Source organism: Corvus moneduloides, chromosome 8, assembly GCF_009650955.1.
Source record: "Corvus moneduloides isolate bCorMon1 chromosome 8, bCorMon1.pri, whole genome shotgun sequence".
In the NCBI taxonomy this organism is placed as follows: domain Eukaryota; kingdom Metazoa; phylum Chordata; class Aves; order Passeriformes; family Corvidae; genus Corvus; species Corvus moneduloides.
The window spans coordinates 28427323-28446757 of NC_045483.1; the positions used below are offsets into that span (position 1 = coordinate 28427323).

At 38.3% G+C, this 19435-nt stretch overlaps 1 protein-coding gene across 7 annotated transcripts in view; it reads left to right on the forward strand.

The window, feature by feature from the left end:
- Positions 1-19435, forward strand: part of GRID1 (glutamate ionotropic receptor delta type subunit 1) — a 500801-nt gene that overhangs the window by 260338 nt on the left and 221028 nt on the right. For all 7 annotated transcript variants that reach the window (XM_032115777.1, XM_032115779.1, XM_032115780.1 and 4 more), the window contains exon 4: positions 15372-15577. In XM_032115777.1, coding sequence (XP_031971668.1) covers positions 15372-15577 — 206 coding nt within the window. The remainder of the gene's footprint in view (positions 1-15371; positions 15578-19435) is intronic.

Below are 19435 nucleotides of genomic sequence, written 5' to 3' on the forward strand. Positions count from 1 at the left end.
AACTTCCTTAAGTTGCCATTAGTAAATGTGCCCATTGAAACAAAATTATACAGTTACTGCTTTCCATGTAGCATAAGACATAAAAATTGTATCAGCTGCTATTTATAAACTTTCAGGATACAATAACTGTCATTTTAAAATCATTTTCAGCTACTTTCAGTAGAGGCTAAAAGAAACTAGGCAACGTTAAAAGGAGCTTGACCCTTGTGTTTGTAACAGTAATCAGATTATATGAAATGTATAATTAGAACACTAATATGAGACATTCAAATTAGTTGAAGTGCAGGCTGCAACAAAAATAGACATCAGGCATCTGAGGAGTGTGAGACATCAGACATTTGAGTGTGTATGCAGACCTTCGGAAAGTCTTTAACAAGGAGAAAGCAGTAGTATCTGTCTGAAAACAGAACGATATTCAACTTTGAGTTTTAAATCCCTTCAGTAACACCGGTTCCTTTGATTCTTCAGTCCTATTATTTATGTAGAAAATGCAACAAACAGCTGCTTGTATCTTTAAAGGCTGTGTTTGGAGCTTATTTTAATCTTTCCACTGACAGCGTCACGCTAAAATTGTAAATACAATTTACAGTTAGAAATTAAAAAAAAAAAAAGCTCAAACCCTTGTCTTACATAAAGAGCCTTACAAAATATGAACTTTCATTTTTTATCAGCTTTATATATATATATGTATGTATATATGTATATAATCCTGTTCAGTTGGCTGAAGGGAGTTGTAAGTCAAAGCGACTATTTATTGCATTGGGAATAAGGGATAGGTTGGATAAAAAAAGGAAGAGTACAAATTAAGATATAAAGCATCAAAGGCAGTGTCAGATAAGCATCACCAAAAATAACTTGCAGGAGTGAATTATAAAATCAGAAAAAAGGAAAAGTTTTTGAACAGTTCATTTCGATTATTCTGAATTCCTTTTTGGTTTGTGGGTGGTTTTGAATTTTGTTTGTTCGTTCATTTGTTTTCTTTCTTCAGAACCAGGTCAAAAATGTAAATGAAGCAGCAGGCTTGAGGATACACTTCACTTTGTGTTGGTTCTTTCCTTTCTGTTCTTTAGTAGTTGCTGGAAGAATTTGCCTCAATATTCCCATGGCACTCTTCAGTGTCCAGTTGTTTCATTTTCACAGTCAACCTTGCTATCTCTCTTCACATCTCTTTAGCCCATGGGACTATGCACTTCACTAAATCCACTGCAAATTTCACATGATTCATTTTCTTCTTTTCTAAGTAGGTTTTTTTTTACTCACTGTCTCTTCAAATTGTCATCAGTATACTGCAAAGTTCAAGAAATCTCTTTTTTTTCCCCTGGTATGTTTATTCTCAATTAACTAGGCTATATTCATTCTAATATTCCTCCTTCAGCTTCTGCAGTTAAACTGTACCACGGCTGCTCAAGGGAAATGTTTTTATTGCTTGTTATTTATTGCTATAGCAATGGAATACTATTACCCCCTCCTGCCTCTTGTGCTACAGAGATTTAAGCAGATTTTCATGGTTTTGGTCAAACTTATTTTTGTAAGGCTGGGTAAGAGTCCTTATATCTATAGACATATGTTATATACACACACATATTTATAGATACTTTTTTTTACTATATGTATACATACCCATTTTATGTATGCGTATTTATATATACATTTATGTATATATATGTAAATCTCTCAGCACTTTGGAATCAATAAATCATTGATCACTTCATATAGAGATGAGTGGGGTCTCTGTAAGAGAATAGGGGTTTATTCCACTCATTAAAGGGCAATTAAAATGGTAGGCTTCAATCACTGAAGTATAAACCAGAAGAATGAAGATCATTTAAATTCAGAAAGCACAGGAAAATGTCTCTTTTTTTTTTTTTTTTTTTTTTTTTTTTTTTTTTTTTAAACTTGTAAGGCTTGGTGATAGGGGGGTGAAGGAAAGAATAAATCAGGATACTATTATAATAGAATCAGAAACTGATAAACCGGTATTTTTAGTTAGACTCTTTCTACATAAAAAACAAGAAAAAAATTGGTCCTGCTGTCTAAAGAATGCATTCAGTGACCTCCTAAATCTCAAGAGCTCAACTTCCAGCTCTCTCTTTTTCCGGTGTTAAAGCACATTTTGCTGATCATTCATTCCAGTCTTTTGAGCAAAAGACCTCTGTTCATACAAACACTGAGCACTTGTTTCCAGGGGAAAAAAAATGTTTCTTTTTCATGGAAACAGTAGCTAGTGTAATAAAGCCTCGGAGGTGGCTGGGGTGTGTGGTTTCGAGTACTGTCACTGGATACGCGCAGCGGTGTTTCTGGGGACATGTCAGAAGAAATGAAGTGTGAAACTGTATCTGCAACCTCTTGCTAGAAGGTTTTGAAGTCACGGTGTTTCCAGCAGTTTACATCGCTGTCTCATTCCCTGAAGTTTACAGCTGTATTGTCTCTGCTGCTGTAGAAGTCAGTGTAGTGCCATGGCAGGAAATGCATCTAAATAGGTCACAGAATGTTCTGAGTTGGAAGGGACCTGTGAGAATCATCGAGTCCAACTCTCAGGTGAATGGCTCGTATGGGGATGTTTAGGGTGAGAAGGAAAAAGGTGCAGATGACATCTGTTAATGCACTCTGTGACCAAGAGCAACCTCTTGATAGTGAGAAAAATGATTATATGAATGAATGAAGAGATCTGAAGAAATGCCTGAACTTGAATGAACCTCATTTTTGCTCAAAGGAGGAAATTAGGAGGATAAAATGACAAAGCAAAAACCCCCATTCAGTGTTATTTTGCCTTTCAAAGATTTCCAGCTGGCATTCTTAAGTGGCCTTCCAGGCCACGTTCTTCTGACAAGAAGTGTCTAATCCTGCTTCCCCCTGCCCCAAGTTATTAATTATAATAACCAAATATATTTCAGATGCAGAAGTGATTGAACATATTATGTAGGGGAAAAGCACTATGATTATCATGATCAATAAACTCAAACCCTAAGACAACTAAAAGAGGCCTTATTTACACTTGGTGCATTAATGAGCTAGTAGAATGAGAACTGTTAGTTCTCATCTGCTCCTTTTATGATTAACTGCAGTATATGGAAGTTATCTTCAAACTATAAAGAGGAAGAACTTGATGTGTTGTGTCCCCAGAATAAAAACCTGAGATTGAGTCTGCCTGGAGTGAAGAGCAGAATGAAAGGTAGAAATAAAAATAAAAACCTTGTATGGTTCATCTAGAGTTCAAATAGACTTTCCATGTCTTTATAAAACAGCACATAGTTGAATTGTTCCTGTGAACTCAGCAGATTTAGAATTTTTTCCCCCCCTCAGAAAATGGAATATGTGAAAGTTATGTGAATTTATTAGCTGTAGTTTTAATATTTTTTGTTTTCCTTTCACTGCATTGTAGTGATTGTAATCTCTTCTTAAGGAGGGGTTTCTGTTTTCCCTTTTCCAGCTTCTCCACAAGAACAGAAAAATGAGAAGTCAGTAATTATGTTAGTCCTTTCTCTTTACCTGATTGATGGGTTTTGAGATGTCTGGCAGTAACACATTGTCTTGTCCTTTTTGGCACGACATCTTGTCCTCTTCCAAGCCATTGCTTTATTTAAAGTAACTGGAATTAGCACAGTGTCTGCTCTGCTCTGAGCTATGTTCAGATGTGTGGATGTGCCAGCACCCACCAAAGACAGCAGCACCTGCATGGTGTTGCTCAGCCAGAGATGTCCTTCACATCCTTTTCTAATAACATTTCCTCTGGTGACTTTTGGAGTTGCCTGTCTCCTTTCCAGTAAATTAGAAGACATTAGCTAAGGAATTAAGTTAATTAGGGGGAAAAAAGTAAGACCTCTTGAAATATTAACTTTAGGGTATATTGGAATTCCTAAATGGCCTTCAGATTAATGACTGTGATAAGTGGATAAAAGCTTGTCAGATTTTGAGGGAGTTCCTTGGTCTCTGAGTCTTAGAACCAAATTAAAATTGACTGATGCATATAGATGTCTCAATTCAGTTATTCATAAATACACATAAAGGAGATGGTATAGTAAGCCCCAACTTCATAAAAATGCAAATAGACCCCCTGCTGCCACTGAAGTAAACAGAGAACCCTGAATACATCTTGCTCTTGGATGTGAAGGGCTGTCTCCTCAGGTATCTGCTTACCATTATCCTTTTCTACAGCTGAGTATTTAGTGAGGAGACACTGTTGTCCTAGGCCTGTAAATATTTCTCTTTGCTGTGGCTCTATAGAAATAAAGTAAAAAGAAGAAAAAAAAGTACACAGTGCCTTCACAAAGGCCACAAATTCCATCATGAACATAAGCTGCTAAACTATCAGAATTCTAGCTTACAGAGAAGAGTTGCAGAGGTGCATTGATTTAAAAGCTGAGAAGCTTTTTCTTGCTTGAGTATTTTATTGCTGTTTTGAGAAAGAAGGACTTCACATCCAGAAAGGTGTGTGTCCTGTGTGTTTTAGGTGTTGGTCCTGATTATCATCATCGTAGCAATAAATTGCAGCGTGTAGTAACTATGTGAGCACTTACTCATATGTTGAGTGATTTTGTATGTGGGAGGAGACTTGGCATTGAGTCTCCTCACACAGAGCAAAATACAGACTTGAATGTTTGTGGGACTAAGGCCTGCAACATCTCATTTTTTGGTTTGTAAAAATGTGCTGATTTTGTTTACAGTATGAAGAGTGGAGAGTCTTCTGACAGTAGTCCTGCTGCAGTGTTCCACCTCAGTGTGACCAGTTGTCTTTTCAGTAATAATTACTCATTATGTTCCCAAAGCATGGAGCTAAGAGAGGGATGCCTGAGGAAGATGCAGCTGATGAAAAAAACCAAGAAGTTTTATAATTTTGTTCTCTAGCATGTTGGTTTTTTGTTTCCCCCTCCCTCCCCCACGTTCAGAGTTCTGTTGTTAGGAATGGAGCACTTATATTTGCCATTGTACTATAGTAGTTGTCATAATGGAAATGAATAATTGGCAATTGATTTTTTTTTCTGTTTGTTTGTTATTGGCATATTCCTACAAGAGGGAGTAATTTGTGGTCATTATATGTGACATGAACTTAGTTTTTATTTTCAACTCCCTCTTTCTCCTGCCAAGAGATTTGTTATCTCAGTAGGGATCCTTCTCATCTTGCTCTTGTCAGAAAACACTGGAGAACAGAGGAATCTACAATTGATTTTTTATCCCTTTGCATTTTTCTGCAGAGTTTTATGGAGACTATATTGGAAAAATGGCCTTTAAAAAAAAGTAGGAAATTAAAGAAGGATGCATATTTTTTTCTCATTTTCCAAATTCAATGTCTATATAAAAATGCACTTTGTGAGTCAAACAGCTATCCAAGGAAATTAAACTTCCAGTACTACCATACTCATTATGGCCTGATGGACATCATGTAAATAAAATAATGATCAGCCAAAGGGTCCTCCTTCCCTGTTTCTGAGCTAAAAATATGCCCACCATTGTCCTTGCCTTGCCGCACATGAGCAAATACTGGCCAAGTAGTTCAGGATGGGCTTGGCAGGGCAGTGAGCTCTGTGCAGCTCAGGCTCCTGGTGAGCCGGTGTCCCTCTGGTGCCTGTGGTGTGGTGACACAGAGCCTTAGAACTGCAGCCAGCTGCCCACCCAGTCAGGGAGGGCTCCTGGGGATGAGGCTCCAGACAAGGGCTGGGCTCAGAGCCCCTGAACCACCTTGTGCTGAATGCTCTGGAGAGGGAGCAACGGAGTGAAACTGGGGCACCTGCCCAAGTGGCAGTGCAGGCGATTGGAGATAGTACCAAATTAACATCATTAACGACTTGGTTATGAAAAATGTGAGACTGGCTGAGAAATAGTAACCTAGTAGAGAATTTGTTTCCTCAGTGAAGACTCCATCCCTGGAGGGTGCCAACAGCATTAGAGCTGTCAGCTCTGATGGCCTCTCTGTGATTTGTGTGCCCAGACGCACAACTTTTACTTGAACCTACAGAAATGAGAGAAGGTTTCTTCAATCACAGAATTACAGAATAAGCAGAACTGAAAGCGACCCACAAGGATCATCGAGTCCAACTCCTGGCCCTGCACAGGACACCCCACGAGTCACACTTTGTGCCTGAGAGCATTGTCCAAACGCTTCTTGAACTCAGCCAGCCTTGGAGCTGTGACCACTGCCCTGGGAGCCTGTTCCAGCGCCTGACCACCCTCTGGGTGAAGAACCTTTTCCTGATATCCAGCCTCAACCTCCCCTGGCACAGCTCCAGGCCATTCCCTCAGCTCCTGTCACTGTCACCACAGAGCAGAGATCAGTGCCTGCCCCTCCTCTTCCCCTCACGAGGAAGTTGTGACTGCAGTGAGGTCTCCCCTCAGTCTCCTCTTCTCCAGGCTGAACAGACCAAGCGACCTCAGCTGCTCCTCATACGGCTTCCCCTCAAGGCCCTTCACCATCCTCTGGACACTCTTTAATAGCTTTAGATCTTATATTTTGATGCCTAAAACTGCATACAGTATTCAAAGTGAGGCCGCACCAATAAAGAGTTGAATTATTATTTGCTGGCATGTAGTTAAGCAGATAAGAGCAACTAGCTCCTGTGACATGTATTTATATTTTTTTATGCTGTCCAGGTGTTTATAAAGTACACTGAGATCCTTAGCTGAAAGGAGTTGTATGAACACAAGCAATAATTACTGTCACACATATGAAAGAATAAGGTCTTCCTGCCAGTAGCCTTTCCTCAAGGGGCAATTTAATTTCTTTATCTGCAGTAATTTCATTGCCGTCTCTCTTGAGATTGGAATGTGCAGTATTTAAAGCTGATTAAACAGGGGAGAAACTCACTCTGCAATCCATTAAATCCAAAGGGATGTGCTTCTAACTTCTCTGCTGGACATTTAGCTATACGTGCAGAGAATGAATCTCTCAAATTCTCAAGTTACTTCTGGTTTTCTCTGAATGAGAAAAGAGAACATTTTCCTCTCTATTTCAGGCATGCTCTTTGCACATTTGGTTTGTTTCAGAATGCTTTTATTTGTATTTGCTTATCCCTAGTTTAGGGTCACTGGTCTTATTTCTGAAGGGTGTTCTTCAAGTGTCAAAATACAATAACCCAAGTTACCACACAGTAACAGCTACGTTTGTGTGAAAGCTGACATGTGTACAGTCCTAACATCTTAAGTGGGTACTATTAACTCAGATATTCATGAAAAACAATATGGCTTCAGGAAGCTGCATCTCAGCCCTTCAAGGGTAAAAGATATGTTTTCCTAAGGTACTGGTGGATTGATGTTTAGATTTGCTGGTACTCAGTCACAGCAAATATTAAACTCATCAGTTTAATGCAATGATTAAAATTAGTTTATGCGAAAAATATTTCATTTAAACTGAGTCTATACATCAGTAAAAGCATATTTTCTGCCAATACAGGTATTTTTGGTCTCACAAGAAGGTATGGTAGCTGCACTGTGTAGTGTCTTGAAAGGTATTTTAATGTATAAACAGCAGTAGTGAGGTGAGAAGCTGTCACAGCTCATTTCAGAGCTTTACCATTGGGCAAACAGTTGGCAATTATTGCACTTGGAAGAATTGAATGGATGATTTGAATTGAAATGCTGGTTCTTCAGTGAATTCCCTTTTTACATCAATTATAGCATATGTCCATGTTTTTTTCCAACAGTAATGAATTTCCTGAGGTGCTTTTCCTTGTGCTTTTGAATGCCAAGTGTTAAAATCCAGCAGGAGAGACCTGTAGCTGACCTTTCATGCTAAATGTGAAAGGGCTGTTGTAGCCTTGAAAAGGCTTTTGTGCTTCTGGGCCTCCTGGGAAGCTCCAGTTACCTTCAGATTGGATCAGCTGTTTCAGGTGTGAAACATCAGTTGTGCAGAGTAACTTAAGTATTTTTAACCTTTTATGATGTGTCTGGAAACATCTGTTTATGCATGCAACACATCTGGCTTTATGGTGCATTCTGTCCCTTTTCCATCTGTTTGGGAGTGGAAATAACCTGTGATTTGGCTCTATTCAAAGTAGCTTTTATCTTTGAAAGTCTGAAAATACTATTGATGTGGGCAGTATAGAAAATTTCTGCAGCCATTATGGAAACTTCAACCTTTGATATTACAAGGAGTTTGGAGTAGAAGTTTGCACTTGGTTAATCCTCATGCTTGGACTGAAACACACATGGTAGGACTTTCTGTTTCTGTGGAGAGGTGGTCAAATGTCAGTCTGTGATCTCAGTTTAAATGGTGAATCAATATTCTATGCATTTTTCAAAGTTTAAGTTTCTGATAGCCTGCTTTATTTTTTTCCTGAAATCTCTGATTTCTTCTGATTTCTTGCTTTTCTCTCATGTCTTTGAGAAGGGACTATGCAGCTTCTAGGCCTGTTTGGTCAGGCAGTGCAAGTGCTGGCATGTTGCTTTGTGTTTGATCCCTGTTAGTAGAACTGTCCAGGAGAGAAAGGGAAAATTGGGAAATGGGAGATCCAGTGGGATTCCAAAAATTCCTAGGTTATTATGCTTGTTGTCAACTGATTTGGATGCTCAAAGTTTACATTTGCTTAAAGGGAAACTGAGCTGTTCTGTGGAGGAGAAAGCTATGGAGAGTTACGTAGACCATTAGTGCATAGAAATACAGAGAAACCACATTTGTCTGAGGAATTCCCCGCACTGCAAACTGAATTGTTGGGAGAATATTCAGGGGAAGTATCCACAGTTCCTCCTGGTTTGCACTCTGTTTGTCAGAGATGGGTCACGGAGCTCAGCAGAGCTTCCTGTCTGGTCTCATTTGGTCCAGCTGTTCTTATCTAAACTGAATAATAGAAAGTATCCAATTTAATTAATGGATTTATTGTACTTGATATTATATCTACTTGCTATAATAACAACTACTGAGTTACTGACTTCATTTCTTTATAAAAAAAGAAAAAGGAAATGGGATATAATTGTAGAGGTGTTACTGTGAACGCTGGCGTATCTAAAAGCATGCAAGAAGCCAAGGATATTTTTTTTAGCAGAAAGTTCTCAAACTAAAACTTAATTAGGAGTGAGGCAACTAAATCAGACATAGTTTGAAATTGTGAGTTCTAATGTTTGTAGAAAAAAATTATCTTAGCAGTGATTGTGGGAATATGGCAGGCAAAGACACCTGAAGAAATGATTTGGGTGAAGTGAGAAATACATGCTTGGAGAGAGATGGTAAGAGCAGAGAAAAAAAGTAGAAAATATATTTTATTAATATCACTTCACATTTGTTCTTGGCTCCAATAAGCATTTATGTTCTAATATTTATGCAGTCATACCTATCGTAACAGATTGTGTTGTTATACTTTCTGGTCTACTCACTCTATTTGAGCAGTTAAAATGATTCTGTGAGTATTTTAGATTGAAAGTTTCAGTGCTTGCTCAAAGTCTTATTCTTCTAGATGATTTGGACAAAATAATTCCCTTTTGGAAACATAAATAGTAATCTTCTTTCTATTGTTTGAAGAAATAAAATTTGGTTATTTATTGATTGAAGAATAAGAGAAATATGTCCACTTCCAGTTTTTTAAAATTCTAGAATATGTTCAGATCCTTCAAGTAGGTTATTATCTGCAGCAAGGACACAAAGATGGTATTCAAAATAATTTATTCAGAAAGCTGACAATGCAGCAAGAGTCTAATCATCAGGATGTGTGTCTCTGTTTCTAACACCAGGCATATTATCCCTTACTTCTAATGCAAACAATTTGCAGTTGTGAAAATGAGGGAGAACAGCCAATGTAAAATAAAAAGAATGAAACCCATGAAACTGAAGTGGTTTAGGAAACCTGTTTCAGAGTGCTTATATGTTATCTTTCAAATCAATGGATCCTAGAAATGTGTGTTTTATTCTGTCCCAAGAAATGAAATAATAAATGGGAAGTATCCTGTGCAATTTGAAGGGAATCAAAATGACAGTAAAGCATATCTTTGAATGAAAGAGAAGAAATAATCTCTTTTTTTTCCTCTTCTCTTGGAGTTTAAGTATAAAGAACAATGCCTTGAATACCCTTCCTAATTCTTGGAAAAGGTAAATATATTCTTATAAGTGTATAAATGCTAAAACAATGAAACTATCCAAGCCTTCTTGACACTCTTCTCACTACTTTAAATATCGTCAAAATAATGCTCAAATAAAACTGACACTGAGAAAAAAAATGTGTGAAGTATAGAGCCTGCAACCTGCAAATGAGAAAACTCCAAACCTCACCATATCCTGCCTGATCTCATCGTTTTTCACACTTATTTATTTTTCCCTTTTACAAATGTACCAGTGAAAGGATTTGCATAGGTTATTTGAAAACAGAACTCGGTGACGACACTTAGGCCTCCCAGAATTTGCTTGGATTAGAATGACAGGCTGTGAAATTATGTCCTGGTGCTTCTTTAGCTGTGCTTTCAGCTCCAACTTGGTGCTTCAGTTTGCTTCCAGCTGTTTTCCACCCAAAGTAAAATGTTTCCTGGCCATGTGCTGCCTCTATTTCTGTCAAGTGGGGTTAGGAACTGGTGTTGAAAAGATGATATAGTGCTCTTTACCTTCTGGAAATTCTTTTCTGCAATGAGCCATCCTAAAAGGCCAGCTGTGCCCAGCCACACAGCTGTTTTACACAGAAACAATAGCTTCAAGCTCTTTTGTCAAGGCCAAGAATCAGATCCTGTAAATTCATGAAAGATGAATGCTACAGTAAACTCTGTGAACTTTTTTGTATAAAAAGGATTGTTAGTAATGTAATAAAAATGAAGTGCTTTGTAGGTGACAATAAGCTTTACAGGTAGCTAATGCCACATTTAGTACTATTCTTTTATGTTTGTGTTCCAATCAGCCAGCACAGTAACCAACCTAACCTCCAGCAGGAAGTTATATATTCCATTATTCCTTATAGTACAATAAAGCCCTTTATTTATGGCAAGCACTAGTTTTGTAGTCACAGTGACAGAATTCGTATCTTAGCAGTGTATCAAAGCTGTCCTTCCTTCCTTCCTTTTAATGGTTATCCCCAAAATTGTCCTGTTCTTCTGTTGTCAGACCTGCGCATACGGTTTATCTGTCAGCATTAGGAAGGCTCTCAGACAGAGAGATTCTCTCTCTGGTCAGATGTAGCAGAAGGGGCACAATGTTCATAAGAAATTTGCCCTTTTTTTTTTTTTTCCTCACTTTTTTCTAGTTCTGGTTCCAATCTGCTGATTCCATTTTTGTGGTTGACACCAGAGTATTGTAAACTTACCCAATTACTGTATGGTGTTATGGATCCCTTCTATGAGAGATGCGTTTTCTCTAGCGTGGTTTTCTTTCTGAAGGGTGTGTTTCATCATCTTCAAGAAACTGATGTTCTCTAAGGGGAAATGTTCAAATATTGCCTCTGAAAGTCCTCATGCTGAGCATGGACAAATCAGGTGGGCAATTAGAAAATGAAATAGGATTATGTGATTTCAAAGGCCGAGTGTGGGCTACAGTCTGAGCAAAAACAAGTAATTGCAGACTGAAGGCAGAGGTAGCTGTAGGTTGTGTAGCTGCAACAAACTGGTCTGTCCTTTGTCAGGTGTTCCAGACAGAAGTGAGAATTTGGATTGCTTATACTTTCTCTAGGAAGTGTGAAATGAATGGGCACAAGGAATTATTTTGTGAGTAATGGTCCAGGATAACTCTCTAGTGTTAGAATCTGAACTTTTTAATAAAAAGTCAATGTTAAGACTACAAGAGACAGGAAACATTTATTTAAACATGTGTTTTAACAGACAAAACTCTTTATAGAACCCTTTATTTTTATAAAATTGTGTGAACTGTATAAAACTCCTTTTAGCATTGAAGAAAATGAAGGATTAGCAGTCCTAAATTATGAGGAGTGGAAAGAAATTCGTAACTTTACCTGTGAGTATTTCTGTTCCAGCTGCTGTGGAGCAAAGCTCTGTTTTTCTTTAACGTTGCATGGACTTGTGATCTTCTAAGTGGAGGAAAAAATAAAAATGAGGGCACTCACTTCCTTGTATGATGTCAGATAAAATAAGACTGAGCCTAATTTGTTATGTCTTATAAACAGATGCTCCTGCATATGGGCATGTGTTTGTGTATTTGTGTACTGATACATTTTAAGAAATGATTGCCCTCTTGGTAATGGTTGTGAATAATTACTTGTGAAAAAAGATTCCATTATGTAGGCACCTAAAGTTGTTAGTCACCTCCTCAAACAATTCTCTTCAGTTCCCACTTCCACCTTTGAATTCCCATCAAGCCTCCTTCTTTTTCCCAGTGTCAAGTAGGAGCTGGCATGTCGGCATTCAGGAAGATATCATCACACAGTTCTTTTTAATTGCCAACACTGAATAAATTCACATTCACTTATATCTGTGAAAAACTCACAGATTGTGAGTTTTTCACAGATATAAGTTGCACGGTTGAGCTTGGACAATCTCATCCCTCTCAGATTGTGCTTTCTCACCAAGCTGGAAAAACTCAGAATCCTTTCCATTTCTCAAAACAGAAAACAGTTCGTGTTCCTTGAGGGAAAGGTTTATAAGGGAGTATAAAATGCCCTTCCAAGTCCAGATAGCCTTACCAAGTATATCAAGTATTTTGCACTGGCCTATAAGAATGTTTCTAACCAGTAGTTCATCAGGTCAGCTGATAAACGTGAGGCAAAACCCCGCAGAGCAACGTCAGCTCAGTTAATATTTTGTAAACAGCTTTTCTTGGAAGGCTTGCACAAAAAGACAAGTCATTACTAAACCATGAGAAAGGGAATTTTCTTACTGCTTGTCAAGTACTGCAGTAATTTTGAAGGACTAAACATCATTAAAAGAAAAATCTTTGTGTTTTGTGTTGCACATATCCGTAAAGTCTGCATAGGTATAGTAAAGAATACTGTCTAATGAATTTAAATTAAGAAAATCCAAACTTACTTTGACAACTTTAGTGAAATGCTTTAACCTGTAAATGATATCTGTTTGTCACTGTCATTATTTCAGCACCCCTGCAATATTTAGCAGTTATACACATGCTAAAGTCCTCTGTCGCTTTCCAGAAATTCCTGAATAACAATAAATCCCTTCCTTTCCACCCTGGCTTGGGATTTTGGATGGTAAGCAAGTCTAAGGTTTATGACAGTGTGACAAAGCTACTGTGGACTTGCCTAAGTTGAGCAGCAAAAGATCAGCACAGCCCTCGTTGAGTGCACCTTTCCTGAGGGCGTGGCTGGCTGGACAATCACATCAACTAAACCAAAATTAAAAAGTCAGTAGGGAGGCTGCTTTGCTTGGCACAGCCCAAGATTAGTTTCTACCATTTCTGATGTCTCTCTGCAATTCAGCTGATTTCTGAAGCTGAATTAATCCCATTAACAAGCATTCTCATGTTTGGATGGAGGTGTGAAGCTCTTACACTTGTATGTGAGCTAAACTGGTGTGTCCTCACAAGATGTTACTTGTATCAGTTTTCATATGGCAACTTTTAAGGGGGATAAAAAGGACTTCACATGTATATTCTGTGGCCATGAGACACCGTGTTTGGGGATGGTCTACGAGCCCACTCAGGTGGGGCAGCAGGGAGTGCTACTGGGTTCCATCATCTGACTTTAGCAGTGTCACAATATACTAGTTTGAAAACAAACCAGTGGGAGGCACCAAGTCAGAATAACAATTTAATGGGGCATTAAAGAAAAGGAAAAAATAAAAGAAAACACTGGTTCAAACTGACAGAGTCCAGATACAACCTGACACCCTGTTAGGCAGGGTGGTGGTAGCAGTCTGGTAGAATGGTGGCTGCAGTCCTCTGAAGCAGTGATCCTGTAGTAAAAGAGTCTGCTCTTCCTCAGGTCCAGTGGTGGCTGTGTAGCTCCTGTCCTCTGGAAATCCAGTGGGAAGGTTCTGTTTGGTGTTCAGAATCTCAGATTATATCCACGATGGGATGCTTGGTTCCTCCCTCTGGGTGGAGCATCTCACAATGGGGTAATGAGTCATGAGGCCAAGTGTTGATTAGGCTCATTAACAGAAGATAGTCCGGAGGGAGTTATCTCTGAGTCAGGTGGCAGGACAATGATGGGCCATTAACAGAAAGATAGTCTGGGGGGAGGAGGCAAGGAAACACTGCCCCACCTGATTTCAACGGCTCATGGGGATGGTGATAGAATACACTGCAACCCAGGACACACAACGTGTTTACTTCAGGATTTAAAAAAACCCCAAAACTACCCACCAGCTGTTACAATGTACTTTTTAGAGATTGTTAGAGTTACAGTGAAGTTTTCTGAAGAGAAGGTTTCATTATGGGATCAGTAAATGTGCTCTAACTTACAGAATTCGGCTTCACCCATGAGCTGAAATTTCATGACAGAAGTGTGAGAAATGAATTTGAGAGGCTTCAATACTTTCTTTTGCAGGATAAGTTAGACATGTTTCCCATAAAGTTAAAGGCTTCTAAGGACATGGTACAGCTGTGATCGAGTCACCGCTAATTTTGAGAGCAACCTGGTTCAATATAAGCTTTGACATTTTTCTTGTTCTAAATTTCACTACAAAATAAAAACTCAGACATTTATTACACACAAATGCTGAGAGTCATGAAGACTGAGTACAGTTTGAACAAGCAGATTTTAGCACGAACATATGAAATGTGTTCCTCAATGTCAAGTGTGGTTAAGAAAATTTATTTTTTCAATCATCCTGAGGTTGAGGCACAGAGCTTAAAGTAATACGTTTTGAAGGGGCTTGTTTGCATGATTTCTCTTCTTGAACCACTTGTTGTTTATATTTTATTTTATTTTATTTTAATACTATAATATATTCCAATAGACTGGGGCTTTGTGTATCCTTTTATAAGTTTATGGATAAATAGTAAACATCTGGCTAGGTAGGTTATTTACATAACAGTAGGTTATTGACAGGAAAAAAAAGGGGGAAGTCAAAAGAAGGGCTGTGTATGTTCTGGATATTGTAATTTTTTCTTGGCAAAAGCAGCTGTGTGAGGTTGTGGTAGAAGGAGATAAGTTTAGGGGTGAGTGATTTATCCCCTGCTTATTTACCTGTTCTTGGATTTCTGCATTTGAATTGTGATGCTGTTGGGGCGGGACTTTGTTGCTTGTGCAGTATTAAACCCCATATCCTTGAGCCTCTGGGGAGGTTTGCAGAGCCACCCAGATAAATGAACTGGCTCTTCCTAAGAGTCATTGTCAGACCTCAGGGAAAGGTAATTGATGGAGTTTCCCTGTTGGCACTGACTGTGAAAGGGAGCTGTGGAAGATGGCTATGTGGAATACTCTTCTTTAGAGAGCACTGCAGGAATTTTTTTTCCTACCTAATTAGTGCTGCTTTCCTAACTGGTGGAGGTTGATGCAATGGCTTTTTTCTTTTCTCTTTTTTCTTTATTTTTTTTTTTTTTTCCCCCTCTTCCTGTGTTACAGATATACGTGGACTGCAGGGATTTCTCGATCAGGCCTCAAGACTGGGACTTGATGTATCATTACAAAAAGTGGACAGGAACATCAGCAGAGTATTTTCCAACCTTTTTACCACCATGAAAACGGAAGAGCTGAACCGCTATCGGGACACGTTGCGAAGGGCTATCTTACTCCTCAGCCCACGGGGAGCCCAGACTTTTATTAATGAGGTCAGTGCACAGCTTTTTTTTATCATCAACATTTCAGAAACATGTATTATGACCCATGTTTTGCCCTTTTGATAGTGCTGGTTGTTTAATGCCAAATAAGATTATCAGACTCTAGTGCCAGGGAATTGAAATATCACATGCTCCATGGAATGGTTGCTTTGTGGCTAATGCAAATGGGGCAGCGTGGGCCAGATATTATATCATATAATATACAGCTCAGTGGGGTGTAATTATTTTTGTCTGGTTGTCTTCTGTATCAATAATTTTGGCCTGGATTTCAACCACTGTTAACAAGTGATCAGAAAATCTGCAACAGTCTATTAGAAATGAAATATAATGTGCTTGAGAGAGCTGTCTTTGCTTTGGAAGTCTCCAAATTCATATTAAAAGGGCACATTATTGATGTTTGAAAGTTGAATCAAAGAGATCTTTATGAAAGATGAAGTTGGAATTATATGTTTGTCTTAATTTCTTAGTGGTTTCTCGAAATCAGCGATGCTAATTAGAACAGGGAGGTAGCTGTTGGGCAAACTTTTAATTAAAGTTGTGCTGTGGGCTAAGTTTTGGCATTAATTAGTTTTATCCAGCTTTCTTAATATTAAATAATGAATTATTTTACAGTGCTTTATATGTCAGAGTTGAGAATGAGAGTTTGAGCCTCAGTTTAAGTTTGTGTATTCATTAGCTAAGAATTTGGCAATAAAGCAGGGGTTTTAATTTTTTTTTTTTTTAATTAACCAGGGGATATGACTGAACCAAGAAATTAAAATGTGGGTGGGACCTGTTTCCAATTATCAGTTTTGCTGCATCAAAGCCTGTTAAATTAAAAAAAAAATCAACTCAAATTAGCTCATTAGGGTTTTTTTTAACTATAACAGTATTAGTAAATTATCCACATTTATGTTCATCAGTGATTTTTTAAATAACAGGGTAAATTTTATCCTAAATAAATGAGGCAAATAAGTAGTTTGGAAAAGACTAAGAACAGGGATAAATTCTCCTCAGGTTTGTGCACACACAGGTATTTCCAGTAGAAGAATGAGGGAGTGGGAGTGTGTGTAGCTCTCCACATCTCAGTCAGTTGTTTTCATAGGAGGCCTCCAGCAGAAATGCACATTGCTTGGCTTTCCAGGAAGTCCTAACAAAGTACCAGGTGTTCAAAGGAAATGTTTTATTCAAACCCCAGCTGGGTGGAAGGTGTGTCCCTTGGGAACACAGGGCTCAAGGATTGTTTGATGAATTAGGTGAGTGCTCTGTCAGAACCCTGAGGATTCTCGAGGGTAGAGGCCAGTATTAAACTCTTTTACTACTCACCTCACCTTTAAGCACTGTGTATCAAGACTAATGACCCTGATATATTTCCAGCTCCCTGCAGGAGTTTAACAGTGGGCAGAACTGAAAAGAAATTTATTTGGCAATCTTCTTATATTGAATCTTGATTGATTCAGAAAAGCTTTATAAAAGAAAATTTAAATCTTCGAAAAGAATTCTCAAAAGGCTTGCGATACGAGGTGCACAGTGTAGGGGAGATTCTTTCCCAGGCAGAGGCTGAACTTACATTTTGTGGAGAGTTATGGTGACTGCAGTTCTTCAATATCTCAGTCAATAAGTGCAGCTAATTATCTACAGCACATTTTCAGGGAGTCCAGAATAACAACCTGCAGCTTAAATGAAATACACGTTTTTAATGTATTTTACTGAAATGCATCAATCACTGTGTGTGGCAGTAAGTGCCTTTGATGGGTTTACTCAGTTCCACAGTTGGTATTTCATGCTATAGGTGCCATATAGCTCTATACGGACTGGTGGTGCTATCAGTCTTGCTCTGCACCTTGGAAATTGTTTGAGGTTCTTTTCAATTCTGGGGGAAAAAATAGCCCTCTGAAAAAAATATAAGTAGCAACATTAGAAGAAAATGCAAATATTTCATGTTTAGATTTTGAACAGATTTATTTTCTCTTTTCTTTTTTTTTTTTTTTTTTTTTAACTCAAATGAGAAGTAAAAGCTGAAGAAGAAAGGTTTTAAAGCTCTGTTTCTGGAAATGGAAAATTTCGTGTGAAAGAGGTTTCTTAATAAGATTTTTAGTTTTGCTGAGTTTATATTTCGTAAGAAGGAAAAAATCTCTGACAAACTTCAACCAGATTTTTATTAAAGTGTGTTGGCTAATAGCATATATTCATAAAAACCAGGTGCTGAACACCAACCCTCTGGTGGAATGCAGAACAAAAATAAGAACAGTTTTTGGATTATGAAACCTGAAACAAACAGTTTTAACAGATTTTTCTTAGCATAAGTCATAGATATCAGCCATTGGAAGCTGGTAGAAGATCTATTTTGCCTGGTTTGATACTGCAAGTGATAAATTTTTCCTGCTAAGGCTGCATATCCGGGTTTCAGTCTCCCTTATCATGTCTTGGGTGGGCCAGAGAGATGTCATCTGATTTTGGATGTACAAAGTTAGGGGACTGTGCCATCTCATAAGTGAAAAACTTTTGAATCCTAGAAGAATTCAATTTCTCTAATTTTTATTTAGGCATAGTTTTCATTTAACTGCCTTAACATCTCAGTGCCTGGTTCTGTCATGTGTCAAAGTTACTGCAGCAGAAATTATTGACATTTCAGAAGTTTCCAAATTTAGTATTTTGCTATGAAACTGCTTTCATTGTAAGAATGGAAAGGAGGAGAAGGAAAAAAATCTTTCCAATGGTATTGCTATAAACTTGGAATCATCCTTTATTCAGAACAGGGAAGGTAAATGCATTTGTAAAACATTAACTATCTTTGCATTAAAAGGGCTCTTTGAGACTGAAGCAAACCTAATCTAAAGAGTGTCCCTCCTTAAACAGTTGAGAAAAATGTTCCCTTCTCCACCAGCAAAAATCCCAGATACACTTGTTTCAATTGTAACAGGTGTGTGTGCGCCAGAAAACAATTTTATGTTTTGAAAGCTACGTGATCCTCTTGCAAGGTGATATACAGAAAGAAGAGAAGAAAAACTAATAATTCAGAAATGGGGAGATTTAGCACTTTTAGCTTTTCTGTTAGTTTCTTTGGCCCAGACACAGGAAGCTGAGACTCAAAAGGTCCCCTCCTTGAGACAGTGAGGTTTCACCTGCCTCTTTCACTTAGCAATGGATATGTTTTTTTGTTTGCAAGCAGAGATATTATTTGTAGGATTGCTTTTATCATTAAGGGCTTTACAGTGAAATGAATAAATGGAAAAAAGTTCAAAGAGGTGACAAAAATGCTAAAAGGATGGGAGAGCATGACGTCTGAGGAGAGGTGTCAGGAACACACTATATACAGCCTGCTGAAGAGAATATAGCTGCCAGGTACTTGAGAGGAAACATGAGCAGAGGAGGAGGAGGAATTATTTAAGGTTGTCTAACAGGAAGTAATGACCCAAAGCTAAACAGGGAATGCTTTCTAACAGGGAGGTCAGTCGGACAGTGGGAGTGCTGGGCAAGAGAGTTCAGGGAGGCATCGTTCTGCAGGGTGTTCAAGAGCTCACTAGACAAAACACTTTGGTAAATCAGGCTCACAGTCAGACCTGAACTGGTGTGCAGGATGTTCTAGATGACCCAGGAGCCCTTCTGAAGACCTACCAGGAAACATTTGTTGTGTGAGTAAGTTTCAACTTTGTACTTTTCATATACAAACTATTTGAAGAGGAGGAAAAGATCTAGTAGTTCGAGGCTTCTCAAGTTTCCTGTGGCAGATGTGCAGTTCCTGACCTGTGGGGAGGGTTTGGTTTCTTGATTCTTCACAGAACACATGGTTTATTTGGGATATGTATTTTAATAGAATTTGTCTTTATAAATATAGGTGATACCAATTGATTCATAGACTTTAGTCTT